The sequence below is a fragment of the Eleutherodactylus coqui genome, chromosome 3 (genome assembly GCF_035609145.1).
Source record: "Eleutherodactylus coqui strain aEleCoq1 chromosome 3, aEleCoq1.hap1, whole genome shotgun sequence".
In the NCBI taxonomy this organism is placed as follows: Eukaryota; Metazoa; Chordata; class Amphibia; order Anura; family Eleutherodactylidae; genus Eleutherodactylus; species Eleutherodactylus coqui.
The window spans coordinates 153,609,526-153,626,815 of record NC_089839.1 but is presented as its reverse complement, the minus strand read 5'-3'; the positions used below and the strand labels follow the sequence as shown (position 1 = coordinate 153,626,815).

The 17,290-nt window shown below is 41.7% G+C and overlaps 1 protein-coding gene across 1 annotated transcript in view; it reads left to right on the top strand.

The window, feature by feature from the left end:
- LOC136619841 (extracellular serine/threonine protein kinase FAM20C-like) overlaps nucleotides 1-17,290 on the top strand; it is a 68,986-nt gene that overhangs the window by 38,177 nt on the left and 13,519 nt on the right. The window contains exons 5-6 of the mRNA XM_066594579.1: nucleotides 2,404-2,519; nucleotides 10,727-10,907. Of these exons, the coding sequence (XP_066450676.1) occupies nucleotides 2,404-2,519; nucleotides 10,727-10,907 (297 nt within the window). The remainder of the gene's footprint in view (nucleotides 1-2,403; nucleotides 2,520-10,726; nucleotides 10,908-17,290) is intronic.

Genomic DNA, 17,290 nt, shown 5'->3' with positions numbered 1-17,290 from the left:
AGCATTACGTCATACTGCGATTTGACAGGCAGCCTATCAAGCCACCCAACGGGGATGGCTTGATAGGCAGTCTCTCAAGGCAGGTCTTGGATCTCACCGCGACATTTAAAGGGTTAATAGCCGCGATTGGACGATCGCGGCTATTGCCTGCGGGTGTCAGCTGTAATAAACCTCTCTTCATACATACCCCGACGCTCCAGGACATAAATGTACGTCCTGGAGCAGGAAGGGGTTAAAGTCAATGCAAAGTAAAATAAAGTTTAAGTTTCAGCTCCCCTCATGGATTAGATCCATAAGGGGAGCTGAGAATACTCACCCCCATCCTCTGCAATGTCCTGCAGCGTTCTGGTCCTCCAGGACCAGGCGCCAGTCTCCTGCACATGTGCTCTAGATGACATTACGTTACGCGCATGCGCAGAAGCCTGGGAGGCCAGGGAAATATAAAAGCTCCCTGTGCCCACCTAGTATGAGTAGCAGAGCAGGGAGCTGTCACTGGGAGCTGCCGTATGCGGTTCCCGGTCACATGATCGCTGTTATCCAAGAGATCATGTAAAAGTAAAAAAAATGTGAAAAAATAAGTTTGTTTCATCTTCATGACGGGAGATGAAATTACGTGCATAAGGCCCCTGGATTTATCTGCAGACCTTAACCCGGCTCATGTGCACACACCCGTCGCCACAATGGTAGACGCATCCGCAAAAGCCGCAGATTGCCGGGGTAATTTAAAATCTCCCTGCTCTTGGTCACCAAACATAGCCAAGAGTCTGGAGATTTCACGAGGGGGGGCATGGTATATGGTCCTTTGTCACGAGATTGCGGTTATTCAAAGGATAACGGCGATCATGTAAACATAAAAAAAAAATAAAGTTTTACCTACCGTCACGGATCCGATCCACAAGGGGAGATGAAATTACTTAGCCAAGGCCTCCAGTGATGTTCCCCGATGGGATCCTTATTCACGGACTTCTCCCCAGCTTCTGCGCATGTGCCCATCGCCAAACTGGTAGACGCAAGCACAGAAGCTGAGGAAGGCCCGGGAAATTTAAAATCTCCTTGCTCCTGGCTACTAAAGGTAGCCAAGAGCCAGCAGCTGTGACCAGTGGTCGCATTGAGTGGTCCCCGGTCACGTGAGTGCCGTTATTAGAGATGCTCCGGGGGTCGGCAGGGGTGAGAGGAGGTAGCAGGGGGAGAGTGAGAGAGATCTCTCTCTACCCCCCACTAACACCCGCCGCCCCCCCGAGCCTGCTCGGACCAGTATGCAGTGACTCGAGAAAAGCGATGCTCACTCGAGTAACTGCTTTATCCGAGCGTGCTCGCTCATCTCTAGCCGTTATCTAATGGATTATGGCGATCACATAAAAGTTAAAAGACAGTGAAGTTTTATGCTCCATTCGGTTTGGGCCTTGTTGTGTATACAGACATAATATTAAGGCCACAATGGGTATGTTTCTGAACACAGGACAAACATATGTGTGCTATACAAAAAAAAGTGTTTTTATGACACAATTGCTAAAAAAACAAAAATTGTCATTTTTTCTTCTGCTTTGCTTAGATTTATTTAAAACCTGTGGGCTCAAAATACACAGTACACCCCTAGATGAATTTGTTAAGGGGTCTAGTTTTCAAAATGGGGTCATTTGTGGGGGTTCTCTGTCAGTTTGGCCGCCACTCAAGGATTCTACAAGTGGGCAATGGGGCCTAAAACACTTTCAAGCAAAATGTCTGTTCTGAAAGCATTGGTAGGCATTAGTATCAAGTAGCAGTTTTATGCAAAATGATCGCTCAAAAGCCATCTTTTGAGCAATCATCTTTATGTCTCGATGCATCCTAATCAATAGCCTACAAACAGGAAACACGTTGACTTCAAGCAGAATCACTCATGCGTTTTCTACTTTCAAAAGTACCAGTAAAGCAGTATTGACACATGAGATTTCCTTGTGCGCATTCTGTCTGATTGCGATATGGATGGAACTCGCATAAGAAAATGACCTATTATTTTCTATGGGTGATTTTTTGCAGCATGTCCTATTTTTGGCCATAACACCCATTATTTTTAATGGAAGCAAAAGAAAAACAGCATTGCACTTAAATGCAGATGCGATTTTCATGTGAATGCAGTGCAATTTTTTATATTTCCTGTTGAAAGAATAAGCAATTTCACATACATGAAAATTGTGTGTGAAAATGGCATGTACAGTGATGCAATACGTTTTTTTGTAAGACACATCGCAATCATAGGTAAAATCGCAAGTTTATGAACACTATATCATGTCACTCGCCTGTGTAAATATGGCAAACAGTTTCTAACCTCTGTATTGACTGTCACTGTAACACAAATAAATAGTTTATTCTACACTGCCCTGGATGCACCCATATAGCTATGGCTCTTTTTATTCCTTAAAGGATCCTGGATTTTCGTCGGATTCCACCAGTTGTTGGACGTGTGATAAATATCACCAAGGAAGTCAGAGATATTACCACAGACAAGAAACTACTCAAAACATTCTATATCTCACCAGGTGAGTTTGTCTTTAACCATCATCAACCTGTGACGATGTCATCCTTGGCAGCTGCTCCTATTAGCTTCCTTGACACTTCTCTTGGATTTCCCTTCACTATGGGGAAATTCAAAAACTTTTTCAGTGATCAGAGGGCACTCATGAATGTTAAAGGGATATTATGGTTAAAAGCTAATTCATAGTATAATGAAAAGTTCTACAATTCTCTAATATATTTGGTGCATCCATCTGGCATACTTTTCAAGATGTCTACTCGCTGTCATTCAATAGAAGCCTTCATCTTAATCTGTACAGGCCATGTAACTACTAACAGGCAGTGCACTTATGTGTCCCCCAGATGACCAGGATACATTTTTATCTACTAGAAGTAAACAATGAAGGTTCTTGTTGAAAGAGTGCAAGGACTCTCTGTCAGTCCCATAGGCTGTAAATTCTCCTTGCAAACAGTGAATTCAGGCACTAGACCCCCCTATGTCTGTGGCCACCAGCATGGTACTGAGCGAGAAATCGCTTACCTATTGGAATTGCTTGGTTTTTGGTAGAATTCAAAACAAACGACTGTAGGGCCCAGTGAACCAGAGCCGCTCAATGATTGAGCAACTCCTGCCAACTGTAAATGGAGGGAGGCATGCAAGAACGATTCCATTTTTTAGTTTTATTAGGGGTGAAAAGCTAAAAAAAAAGGTTTCTTTTATAATTTATAGTTGTTTATTTTTAAAATTAGTATATTTACACTAAAATAAAGTACAGGAATGGGTTCCTCCTTTTGCTTTCGTTTTGATATATAATTTGTGTAGTATCGAATTACAGGGTGCATATGGCAATGGTTTTGTTTAGCGGTGGGTCATTTTCATTTTTAGGTATTTATTTTATTCTGGAATTTTTCTTAACCTATTTTTGTAACATTTTTTTTACAATCTATGTTCCCCGTGATGTCATATAAGACCTCTGGGGGTCATTCACATGTTTTTCTTCTTTTTTACTTCATACTTTTCCACTGTAGATGGGGCATCCATATGAGCTGCATCCATAGAAGCCCCAGTTACAGGGGAAAACATCCGCTTGTAGTGACAATAGTCACTGGCAGAGCTGATCTGCAGCTCTGCTGTAACAGGGGCACCCGGCGGTCATGTGATCACCAGGTCGCATAGCGGAACAAACACTTCCACATTCACTTTTTAGTACATTGTGCACCATGTAGCCTGCAAAGGAGAAGGCAGAAGCAGTAAAAAACTACTCCTCCCTACTCTCTGGGTTCTCAGTTGTGTCTGACAGCTGAGGAGCCGACCTGCTCTTGCTTGATTGCAGGAGCAGGGGCTGTTATCCCATGACATACTTTTGCTATCAGGCAGGATTAAAGCTCAGGATCAAGCATCGTACATTTACGGCGCTTGGTCCTTATGGGGTTAAATTACAGTATGTGTTCAGTGAACTCCCCCTATTTGTGGCCATATTTAATTCTATGGCTGGGGGAATGGAAGCAGGAAATTTGGTGCTCTGTATTACAAGAAGCAAAACTCCAAGCTCTATTATGATATATTAAGAAATTACACAGCACAGTCCATACACTATTGAGGACACTCTACTGGCAATACTTGTTCTTTGTGAAGAGATGAGATTGCGGGTTGCCGTGCGGGTGTAATGGCAGCCGGGGACCGTCTGAAAGGCTCCAGAGCTGCGATTGTAAAGTGCCTGGCAAGCCATGCCTGTGGCATGCCTTGATAGAATTCCTGTCAGATTGCAGTATAATGTAATGCTATGGCAATACATCATACTGCAGGAGCGATCAAACCATCGGAAGTTCTTGTCCCGTATGGGGACTAAAATAAAAAGCAAAAATAAGTTTTAAAAAGTTTTACTAATTATTTAAAAAATGGCTTTTGCCATGTTTGCTATAAAATAATCTAAATAACAAAAAATAAATAAATATTTGGTATTGCTGCGTCCATAAAAGTCCGATCTATCAAAGTAATGCATTATTTACCACACACGGTGAGTGTCCTCAGAAAAAAAAAATTAAGAAAAGCACACCATAATTGTGCTTTTTTTGGTCACCCAGTCTCCAAGAAAAAATGTAGTAAAAGACAATCAAAAAGTCATATGTATTCAACCAACGGAAACTTCAGGACGTCCCGCACAAAGTGAGCCCACATACAACTATATCGACAGAAATATAAAAAAGTTATTGTGGTCAGAAGATGGCAACAGAAAATATTTTTTTTTAAATTAAATAACTTTGAAAAAAATAGAACTTGTCCCACAAAAAACAAGCCCTCAGACAGCGATGACAATGGATAAATAAAAGAGTTATGATTTTTTTAAAAGGGGAAAGGAAAAAACGAAAATGAAAAAAAAGGACCATGTCCTAAAGGGGTTAATAAGTTTTGAGTTTTAAAATTGTAAACCATTCACCAATTTTTATAATGTATATATAGGGGGTGGACAAAAATATGGAAACACTGTAGAAAATGCATGGGATTTTAACCATTAGCACTGAGCTGCCCTTTCGACCTCTGCTTGGCTGAGAGCTTTCCTGACAAATTTGTGATTACTTCACCTCTTGCCCTGCTCTGGGTGGTTTTGGGAGCCAGCTGGTAAGAGGTGCCAAGTGGCTCAAACCCAATGGAACCTTGTTGCTCGGATAGATGTTCACTTCTGCCAGGCAGTATCAGTGTCATATTACATCCACTTACGCTAAATGGAATTATAAATTATATTTCAATAAGACATGTAGAGACCGATTTTAAGGCATACATTTTGTACAGTGTTTCCATATTTTTGTCCACCCCTGTACATAGTGGTGGTGATATATAGGGGGCACAATATTGAGATCCTTCTAATTATTGTTAAACTCTAATAAAAAATGTAAAAAATAGAAGCTATCTTTCAGGAATCAAACCAGAGACCTCCTGCTCTCCAGTCAGTGGCTTTGACTACTGAGCCATCTGGTCTATGGACAGTACCTTTGCATTAATATCAACTTTGTTCCGTGATCTTGGTTATTTAGTTCCTGCCCCCTTGCCCTGACCTGGCCTCTGTCCCTGATTAAAACTGTTTAATCAAGCTCCACATTGCCTGCCCCTCTGCTATTTCTACAAGACCTCCTGATACTCACTTCTGGCTTTCTCCTTGACTATTCTACCTGTATCATCCATTTGTACTAGAAACTGAGACCTCCCCTTGCTGACTTCTGGCTTCCTCTTTGACTACGCTACCTGCCTCATCCATTTTTACTGCAAACCAAGACCCCTGTTGCTGACTTCTGGCTCATTTTTGACTACTCACCGGACCTGCGCCCATTTCACCTGCCCAAAACTGCTACACTATCCAACTACACTTTCTAATTTCAAGAAGTCCTGCTTGTGTAAGGCAAATGAAAAAAACACATACAGAATGAGAGGAATTGAGCTAACCAGCAGCACATGTGAAAAAGACTTTGGTATACTAATAGATTATAGACTGAACATGAGTGAACAATGTGATGCAGCAGCCAAAAAGGCAAACACAATTCTGGGATGTATTAAGAGAAGCATAGAGTCTAGATCATGTGAGGTAATTATCCCCCTCTACTCTTCATTAGTCAGACCTCATGTGGAATACTGTGTCCAGTTCTGGGCACCCCACTTTAAAAAAGACGTAGGCAAACTGGAGCAAGTTCAGAGAAGAGTTACCAAGCTGGTGAGCGGTCTGCAAATCATGTCCAATGAAGAACGGTTAAAGGATCTGTGAATGTTTAGCTTGCAAAAAAGAAGGCTGAGAGGAGACTTAATAGCTGTCTACAAATATCTGAAGGGCTGTCACAGTGCAGAGGGATCAGCCCTATTCTCATTTGCACAAGGAAAGACTAGAAGCAATGGGATGAAACTGACAGGGAGGAGACACAAATTAGATATTAGAAAAACTTTCTGATGGTGAGGATGATCAATGAGTGGAACAGGTTACCACAGGAGGTGGTGAGTTCTCCTTCAATGGAAGTGTTCAAACAGAGGCTGGACAGACATCTGTCTGGTAGGATTTAGGGAATCCTGCATTTAGCAGGGAGTTGGACCTGATGACCCTGGAGGTCCCTTCCAACTCTACCATTCTATGATAAAGCACAAGTCTTGTGCGGGAGGTCTGTTGTGTTTGTGCACTTTGGGCCTTGCTCCATCAGGATGAAATTTATTGAGATCACAAATCTGCCACAAGTACAATCACACTTCTAAAAAACAATAGTATGGACCGTATTATATGACATACATTTCTTTTCATGGATCGGCTATACCTCCACCTTCTTGTATATATTGTTCTGATGCCACGGAAGGAGTGTTTCCATGGATACTTCATGGCACCTATATTGGCCTCAGCCTTTTCACCGTAATGCGGGTTGGAAATATTTCCAGTTTTAGGACACAGAGGGGACTCTGTATTTTATGCTGAAAATCATTACTCAATACATTTCTTTGTTGCTTCAGTTTTTGCAAAAGCCAGAAGGTTCCACAGCAGATGAGACTCCACATGATTCACACAAAGGCGATTCATACAAAGGCAAGCAACCACTTATAATTCTATGATGATTTTCAGGCATACACCTGAAATATGTGAATACAGAAACCCGTTTCATCTAAACTCATTCTACAGCATTTGCCATGTCCTTGCCCTTTTTATAATCTCAGCTGCGGTTTCCTAGACATTTCTGCAGGGAAGAGAAAATGATAAAACTGCATATTAGTTATAGAAAATGGAACCAAGATAAAACGTTTTGATCACAAATCATGCAGTTAGATAAGATGTTGTTAGGAACATGTACTCTATGTCTATAGAGCTTTTAACATCCCCGTGAACCATTTTATATCACATTTTAATAAAGGGGTTGTCTGGGATTTAACTATTGATCACCTATGTTCAGGATAGGTCATCAACAGGTGATTAGTAGGGTCCGCCACTGAAGATCTTTGCCGATTTGCTGGTATGGGGTAAGATCTAATTTCAGATAGATAGCTGGAAGCAGACAGCTCTGTCCATAGTACACAGCCCAGGCAGGTATTGCAGGCGCAGGTACCATTGAATTCAACAGGAGCTCTGCCTGCATTACCAAACTTGGCTGCTGTACTACAGACAGCTCCAGTTCTTTCCTCAATGACAGCTTTCCCCATATCAGCTAAACAGTGAGGATCCCGAGAGGTGGACCCCCACCGACCAACCGTTGATGACCTATCCTGGGTATAGGTCATCGATTGAAAAGTCTTGGGCAACCCCTTTAAGCACCAGTATCCATAATCTAGGACATACAGTCATTGTCAAAAAAAATCAAGCACCTGTAAGTTGTCAGAATCAAATGAAATTTCTCTGTGTGATACAGGCGGGCATGGAGGCTCTAGTACCCTGTTGTACCGCCTCTAGCTTGGATACAAGATATGATACAGGCAGGCATGGAGGGTCTGGTACCCTGTTGAGCAGCCTCTAGTTTGGATACAAGATGTGATACGGGCAGGCATGGAGGCTCTAGTACCCTGTAGGCTGTTTGTAGCTTGGATACAAGCTGTGATACTGTTGGTATGGAGGCTCTAGCACCCTGTTGTACCGCCTCTAGCTTGGATACAAGATGTGATACAGGCAGGCATGGAGGCTCTAGAATGCTGTTGAGCTGCCTCTAGCTTGGATACAAAATGTGATATAGGCAGGCATGGAGGCTCTAGTACCCTGTTGTACCGCCTCTAACTTGGATACAAGATGTGATACTGTTGGCATGGAGGCTCTAGCACCCTGTTGTACCGCCTCTAGCTTGGATACAAGATGTGGTATTGGGGGCATGGAGGCTCTAGTACTCTGTTGAGCAGCCTCTAGCTTGGATACAAGATGTGATATAGGCAGGCATGGAGGCTCTAGTACCCTGTTGTACCACCTCTAGTTTGGATACAAGATGTAATACGGGCAGACATGGAGGCTCTAGTACCTTGTTGGCCACCTGTAGCTTGGATAAAAGTTGTGATACTGGTGGCATGGAGGCTCTAGTACCTTGTTGGCCACCTGTAACTTGCATACAAGTTGTGATACTGGTGGCATGGAGGCATACAGGTTCCATCCATAACTGAGCCCCTACATCGTGCAAACTCTGTGGAAGTTGGTGTCACAGATGGTCCCATACATGTATTATTGGCAATAAATCTGGTGACCAGACAGGCCATGGAAGTGTGATAATGTTGTGGAGACATTACTGTGACAGCCTTGTGTGCGGCCGATCATTATCCTGCTGGAAAATGCCTCTTGAAAGCCACCATGAGAGGAACACATGTGGCTGCAGGATGTCCTGAACATATTATTGAGCTATCCTTGTCCCTCGTACCACTACTGGGGGTGACCGACTGTTGTATGCGATGGACCCCCAGACCATCATACCAGCAGTGGGGGCAGTGTGCCGCTCTACAGCAAAGGCAGATTGAGGTGCTCACCCCTAAGGTCTCCAGTCAAGAAAAAGCCGTCTTCAGTACCCAAACTAAACCTGGACTCGTCAGGGAAGACAACCCGATTCCAATCTGTAGCAGTTCAGTTTTGTTGCTCACGACACCACTGCAAATGGATGCTATGGTGGATGTCAAAGGCAGTACATGTAATGGGCGCTGTGCGATCAAATAACCTTCAGCCAAGCGCCTGGAAATGGTTTAGACAGATACAGGGGCCTGTGACAAGGGGGTCAGCTATCTCTAGATGGCAGACAGCAAAACAGTTTCAGCTGCTGGTATCAACGACTGCCTGTTTATTGTGAATGGAGGCGGGTGGGCCAGAAGAGATCTCCGATATGCTCCACCTCCATTCAGTGAGCAATCATTGCTCTTGTGTGAAAGCATAGGAGTGATGATTGCGGGGACGGTTTTCAGACACTTAAACACCCAACAGTTGTCCAGTATAAAGGTACCCTTAGACTGCTGGCTTGTGTAAAAGTATAAGCATGAACCCCTGGTTTAATGAGCGCAATATTTTATATTTTATGGGAAATGGAAACATTAAATAAAATGTATATGAAAAGAACACGTATAATGTACAGGGTTAGCAAAATTAAACTTCGCCAACTTAGATGCCTCTGGAGTGCGTTCTACTTGTATGAATGAGACAAAATTGGGACAACAGCCACTTCATATGATATGCTTGTCCTTTATGAAAAATCTTTTTAGTAAAAAAGTCACCGTTATGTGGAACTGCAGTGTATGAGGTCTATTATGACAGACCCGCATTAGTGTCAGATCTGAAGGACATAATCCTTCAGTAGGCTGTAACGATTAAAGCTAAAAAACATGGCTTTGCAAATGGAGAGTACTGTCAGTGTCACGGTTAAAAAGCAAGGAGACTTACTGAACATTTGTAGTGTGATTTACATTGTTACAGCGCCATCTAGTGGTGATTTTTTTACAATTTTTTTTTTTCATAAATGGTGAGCACTTCATCTGAAGTGTCCGTTGTCAGATTTTCGTCTCACTAAGAGCAGCATAATGTCCATCCGGAGGCCTCTGAGTTGGAGAAGTTAGTAATGTTGCTAACCCTGTATATAAACTACAAAGTTTGTGTCATCTTCTTAGTCTAGAAATGTCCTGAATCAAAATTTTCCTGCAAACTAATGCCATTATATACTTCATTAATATTTCTATTAACCCTTTCCAATCCAATTTTGCTGTTATGCAACGGTGCCATCTGCTGGTTAAAGCAAGTGTGTGTGCACCAGAGAGTGTCCGACAGCGGAGTGCCTGGCAATAGATGGTAAAAATACCCTGTTGGATGTCTTCTGACATTGGAGCTGTACAAGCTTCAATCAGAATGTAGGAAGACGCCAGACAGTGGATTGGACATGGTTAATAATAGCCTTCTAATATAGTGTGTATGTCTAGTCATAACGTTAACAGGAGCAACAATATGTAAAGCTGCTTATACACATAGCATAAAAGTCAGCTTAAATGGTTATTTTGGCTTATTTCGATCACCTAAAAATCTTTGTGATGGCCAATGGTAGACTTCTATCTGTCAGGAGTGTGATCAGTTAATTCGGAAAATTTTGGCAATCACTTGCCAGTTTGCGCAAGTTTAGACTTTTATTCTGCTGATGGGATAGTCTATAAAAATGATCCCACGGATGACTGACCAGCCGATCATTATCTTATGTTTATGGCCTGCTTTAGTGAACATCACTGAATTATTTCTACTAAAGAGTAATTTATGCCTTTTATATTTCTTCCCAGCCAATAATGTTTGTTTCTATGGCGTCTGCTCTTACTACTGTTCAACAGAGCATGCTCTGTGTGGAAAGCCGGATCTTCTAGAGGGGTCTGTGGCGGCTTTCTTACCAGATCCTGTATTGGCCAAAAGGAAATCCTGGCGCAGCCCTTGGAGACGATCGTACAGCAAAACTAAAAAGGCAGAGTGAGTAACAAATATAGATTCCCTTCAATGCCTACAATTCTATGCTGGCATCAATACAAAAATCGCATGAACGAGAGAAAGTATGGCGTGTATACACCGCATTCCAGAATTCGGTCAGCCAGATGGAGAGAGTTTAGCCATGCTAAACTCTCTCTCCCTCCCCCTTTCTTTGTCAGATGATCACGGCAATAGAAGCTCCCATAGAAGCCTATGGGAGCCACCGGCAAGGGGAGGGAGGAGGAAGAAGCTAACTAGTGCTAGTTGTGCTAAAGTCCCTCCTCCTCCCTTTGCCGGCAGCTCCCATAGGCTTCTCTGGGAACTGCCGATTGATCACAGCCACAATATAGGGCAAGACCTATCTTTTCCAGCCACAAGTAAAAACCGACAGAATATGCAGAGTATGTGCTATCTTTTCCAGCTGGCCGATTTTAAACGCTGGAAAATCACCCATCTGAACTAATGCATTGGAATCAATTGATTTAGATGGCCTAGATTTTCGGCCAACATTTTATCATGGCAAAATAGCCACGATAAAACGTTCCTGTGAATAAGGCATAAGGCCTTCTTCACATGGGGTTGACAAAGTCGCGCGATTTTGTCGCGATGCGACAATGATACTAGTCGCATATATCTGAAGCCCGTGCTTTCCTATGGGTTCCTTCACATTTGCGATGTTTTGTAGCATGCGACATTGCGAGACAAAAACCTTGTGGGTTTCGCGATCTAGCCCATGTTTCCCTATGGAGCCTTCCTCTCTGTTGCATCGCACGAAAACACAGTTTTCGCGCAGTGCGATGGAACTTTGACAGTGGGAAATCCTACTGTCAAAGCCATAAACCTAAGCCTTAACTGCAGAAAAAAATGTAAAAAAAAGTATACATCACCTTAGAAGCGCTGTTTGGAGCTCCGCTGTAGCTTATTCTTGGTCCCTGGCACTGTTCTACTTCATCTCTTCTGGCCGGGGATTAGAAAATTGTCACCTCCTGGAAGTGCTGCCTCTGATTGGCTGACGCTTAGCCAATCAGAGCCAGCGCTTGATGAACCAATCACAGCCATTCATGGGGAGCTAGCTCTTATTGGCTAAGCATCAGCCAATCAGAGGCAGCGCTTCCAGGAGGGGCTAGAAAAGATGAAGAAGAACAGTGCCAGAGACCAAGAAGAAGCTGCAGCGAAGCCCCGGACAACACTTCTAAGGTGATGTATTCTTTTTTTTTTTTCCCTGCAGCTAGGGCTTATTTTCGGGGTTGAGCTTATATTTCAAGCCTTGCATGTGGTGCTACAAAGTCACGTGACTTTGTAGCACCACTTGCGACTTTGTAGCACTACAAAATCGTGGTATTGCCACGAGAAAACACAGTGATATCGCACGGACCAGTGATGCGATATCGCTGCTATTTTTTTACAGTGATGCCGTGTCGCCCATGTGAAGGAGGCCTCGGGGTGCCTTCACACTTGCGATCGCAATATCGCTGCATTTTTTTAACACAAATGTCAATAGGACTTCCTAATGTCTGCATTCGCACGGGCTACCAAATCTTGCTACAAAACATCGCTCATGTGAAAGAACCCATTGGAAACCATGGGCTTGACATTGTAGCGAGATTTTGTAGCCCGTGCGGATGCAGCCTAAATTAGGCTGAGAATATTTTGGGTCAATTGAAAACTGCTTCTCTGCGAAGTGTAGCTGCTTTCTCATATCTGTAAAAGATGTTTATTTTAGCAATCTAATTAACTGATGAAGGGTTTGATTTTTGCCCAGAATGTCAAATGAATTTTGACTGGACTGCGTAAATGAAACGATAATTAAAATAATACTTACTTCTTCAATGCAAATGAGTGCTGGATTTTTCTTAAATCTATATATATAAAGAGGAAAGCCCTCACTGACTCACTCACTGACTGACTCGCCAAAAGTTCTCCAACTTCCCGATGTCGTAGAAATATGAATTTTGGCACAAGCATAGATTATCTCCAAAATAGGAAAAGTAATTGGGTCCCAACTCGATTATTCAATTCTAGCGCAAAAGAATTGGCGTTGAAATTTAACGTACATAATCTAACTCTCTCACTTCCCAATGTCATAGAAACTTAAAATTTGGCACGCGCATTGAATATGTCATAAATAGGAAAAGTTAATAGGTCCCAACTTGATTATTCAATTCTATGCGCAAAAGAATTAGTGTCCAAATTTTACGTACGGAATCTAATTCTCTCACTTTCCGTTGTCATAGAAACGTGAAATTTGGCACGAGCATTGATTATGTCATAAATAGGAAAAGTGCATAGGTCCGAACTCGATTATTCAATTCTATGTGCAAAACAATTGGCGTCCAAATTTTACGTACGGAATCTAATTTTCTCACTTTCCGGTGTCATAGAAAGGTGAAAATTGGCAGGAGCATTGATTATGTCATAAATAGGAAAAGCTAATGGGTCCCAATTTGATTAATCAATTCTATGCGCAAAAGAATTAGCGTCCAAATTTTACGTGTGGAATGTAATTTTCTCAGTTTCCAGTGTCATAGAAACGGGAAATTTGGCACGAGCATTGAATGTCATAAATAGGAAAAGCTTATGGGTCCCAACTCCATTATTCAATTCTATGCACAAAAGAATTAGCGTCCAAATTTTATGTACGTAATCTAATTCTCTCACTTCCTGATGTCATTTTATATAAAGGAAACGTCGCATGGTTACCTCCCCGTGGTGTTTCCTGGGTAACGCAGAGAACTATGCAAAATGGTGAACATATGTTTTTACTCAGTATCTCTAAAGTAACCACGACTTCATAAGATTTTCCGTGTGAACACCAGTTAAACACCAGTACCAAATTAACTCGGGCGAAGCCGGGTATATCAGCTCATGTTATTATATAGAGTTTGGGCCACTTTTCCTCTTTCTTATGATTCTATTGTGACATCAATGCAAAAGCAGGTTGAGAATAGTCTGGTACAATTTATAGCTTTGTGTGAAGGGTATAGCCTAGATGTGATATAATGCACCAAAACATTGGCATAAAAACTGGTTTAAGTGAAACTAGCAAATAGATGGTGTAACATTAGTCAGAAGTGTCTTAACCCTTTCCAATCCACTGTCTGACCTCTGAAGACATTATGATTTAAGGCTGTACAGCTCTGATGTTGGAAGACGTCCGTCGGGGTTCTCTTACTGTATATTGCTCTCAGAGCCTATCTAACGTGTCACCTCATGCAGTACTGGCTTTAGCCAGCAGATAGCGCCATTGTATAATGGCAGAAAACGAGTAAGCCCCCTAGGAAAGCCAGGATACAAATTGGATTGGAAAGGGTTAAGATGCTCCAGATTTATCATCCGGCATGTGCCCCTGTGATAAATCTTGTGCATTTTAAGACTGTCTTGTCTTATGGGCCATTTATACGGGATGATTATCGCTCAGAATTTGTTCAAACGAACGAAATTTGTTAGCAATGACTTTCAGTCAGCATAAAATCCATCACTGGATTGCGGGCTTCTCGCTCAGTATAAACGCTCCCCGCTCAGCGCTTCGTGTAGAAGCTCACGATCCAGCAGTAAAGTCTGACAGTCTAAATACTCTGCACAAGAGCTAACGACCTTGACGGTGACGTCAGCGCTCGTGAAGTCATTTAGACAAGTGTCGTCCCGTGTAAAAGTTTGCACTGTCGTGCATTGAGAAAGGACTAGTAAATCTGCCCCAATGTGTTTTATTTGCCATGTTCATAGTATTCCCAGCTGTCTGGTCATAGGAGATACAAAGAGGAACAACCAGTAAATAGGCAACATATTATCCAGCTGAATGTGTGTGAAAGTAGCTGGTGGGTGAAAGTCAGGTTAGTGTTTCACTTTATTTAGGCAAGCTACTCACTATGCGGTGTAGCCATAAGGACCAAATAATTAGGTAATTTCATTCCAGTGGTGATAGTGGAAACTGACATCTTATATGGAGAGTTGGTTAGCGGCCTACTGACCAGTGGGGATAGAGAGTAGAAGACGTACAGTGCAGTTAGGATGATGGGTAAATAAGTGACCTGGTATCTAGTAGAGAATGTAGGTGGGTGAGTAGCTAATCTACTGACTAGTAGGTAGTACAGTAGGTGACATTACCTACAGTAGGGAGGGTAGCGTGCTGGTGGTAAGTGAAAGGAGTAGGTAAGTATTTGGTGTATAATGGGACCATAAGTGGAAAGCAACATTATTATTTATGGAGTGAAAGAGTAGAAACAAAGAGCCTTTGTATCTTCCTGCAAAACTGGAACTGTATCTATTTATGTGTCATACTATTAGTTTTCCTAAAATACAATAATGAAAATAATACCTTACTGTTTAACAACATATTGGCTAATTCCTACATCCCAAACTACTGCACTTGGCACCATGTGTGCAAAACTAAAACCTGGCAAATTATATTAAAAGCTTTGTACTGCCATCTCCTGGCTGAAGATTAACTCGTTTTAGATTAATAGATACAAGTAAACTATAAACTAAATACTGTATATGGTTATACAGTGTGTATGTATGTATATATATATATATATATATATATATATATATATATTATATATATATATGATTCAAAGCACATTACAAAGGCATTGTGCAAATAAGTCACACTCTCATTTTGGGTAATAGCCCTATAAATCCATTCTGACAGACGAGCAGCTACATATAATATACATAATGTTTATTAAGTACTTTATTTATTATTAAATATTTATTAAGCATTTTCTTCATTGTTTTAATGTATGGCGTTCAGCTCAGTTGTGCATTTCAGTTTCACTGCTTCATATGAGGAGACAAAAAATGGAAATAAAAACGGATTTAAACTGTTCTATCTTGTTCCCCATTAACTCTAATGGTATTTTATATTAAAAACACAAAGATTTCCGTTTAATCCGTTTAGACGAACAAATAGTGCATCTGACTGAAATAGAAAACGGAAATTAAAGGGAACAGAATTAAACTGAAATGAATGAAAATATTTCTGTTTTTAATGAAAACCCATTTGAATTAACGTGGGACATTAAATTCTATATTATCAGTTCTGTTTCTCTGCTCCTGAAACAGAACAGAGAAATGGAAATGCACAACTGAGGGTAACAGCATTGTGGATGAGCCCTTCTGCTTTTAATATTCATAAGATAACCTAGAAATAGGCTTTATGCATATCTAAGATCTACATGACAGATAAATAGCTGAGGACTCTTTTATGCAAGCGCATAAATGGCAACGTTTTTACTCCCAGCCGATATACGCGACCATCTGAGCCATTGGTTTCTAATGCATCCGTTCACATGGGCGAATATATGGCGTGTTAAAATGTTGAACCTTGAAAAATGGACCATATGCAATGGAAATACACGCTGACGCATATACATTGGGTAAAAAGATAGTTCTGGAACTATCTTTTGGCCAATACACACCGGCGGGTCCTATAGACTCCTATTGGAGTGGGGGAAAAAAGGGATAGGGAGGCATTTTTGCAGCTGCCAATGCTGCAAAAAGGTTACAGGTGCCTCTATGTAGGCATTAGAAGTCAATTCAGAGGTTTTAAGCCGAGCAAGGGACTTCCGGGGTGCGATGTATTTTTTTGCTTAAAGCCACGCTCATGGTCGTGTGAATGGGCGAGAGAATGCTAATTACCCTGGCGGAAAAAAAGTCTTTTCATGCAATCTTACAGCATCGGTAAAAAAACGTAAAAACACCTAAGCTCGTGTGAAATATAGATATGAGATAGATAGATATGAGATAGATAGATAGATAGATAGATAGATAGATAGATAGATAGATAGATAGATAGATAGATAGATAGATAGATAAATCTAATTATTACAATACTGATAGGTCACGGCCGGAATCCAATTGCCTGGAGAAGGAGAGATGAGCACAATTTAAATTCAGATGGGGCAGTTCCAGGAACACAATGTCACACAATACTCAAGCAAAGCTTAGACCTACTGTGATAATTTAAGTAAGCTGAAACAGGAAACAAGATAACTTCCAAATGCGGCATGATCGAGAATCTTGTCCTCGGGCAAAATTGAATTGTGGAATCTGCGCGGGTCACCCGCAGTTCAACATAATAGACATTCATTGGGCATTCACAGGTAATTAAATATCTGCGGATGTCATTTTTTTCCCGGCGTTTGGATCGCACAAACAGGAAAAAAAACACAGCACGCTCTATTTTCTGCGGTTTCCAGCACAGACGGCTTCCATTGGTTTCCTGCACGTATGGGCTGCGAATCCGCGGGAAAGCAGCAGATTTTTTTTTTAAAAGCACGGCACATGCGCACTATGCAGAAGGGAGAAGATTTGGCCACGATAGAGAAGACCAGCACAGCAGCCGGATGTCTTTTAACGTCTCATGGCTGCGGGCACGGCTGGAA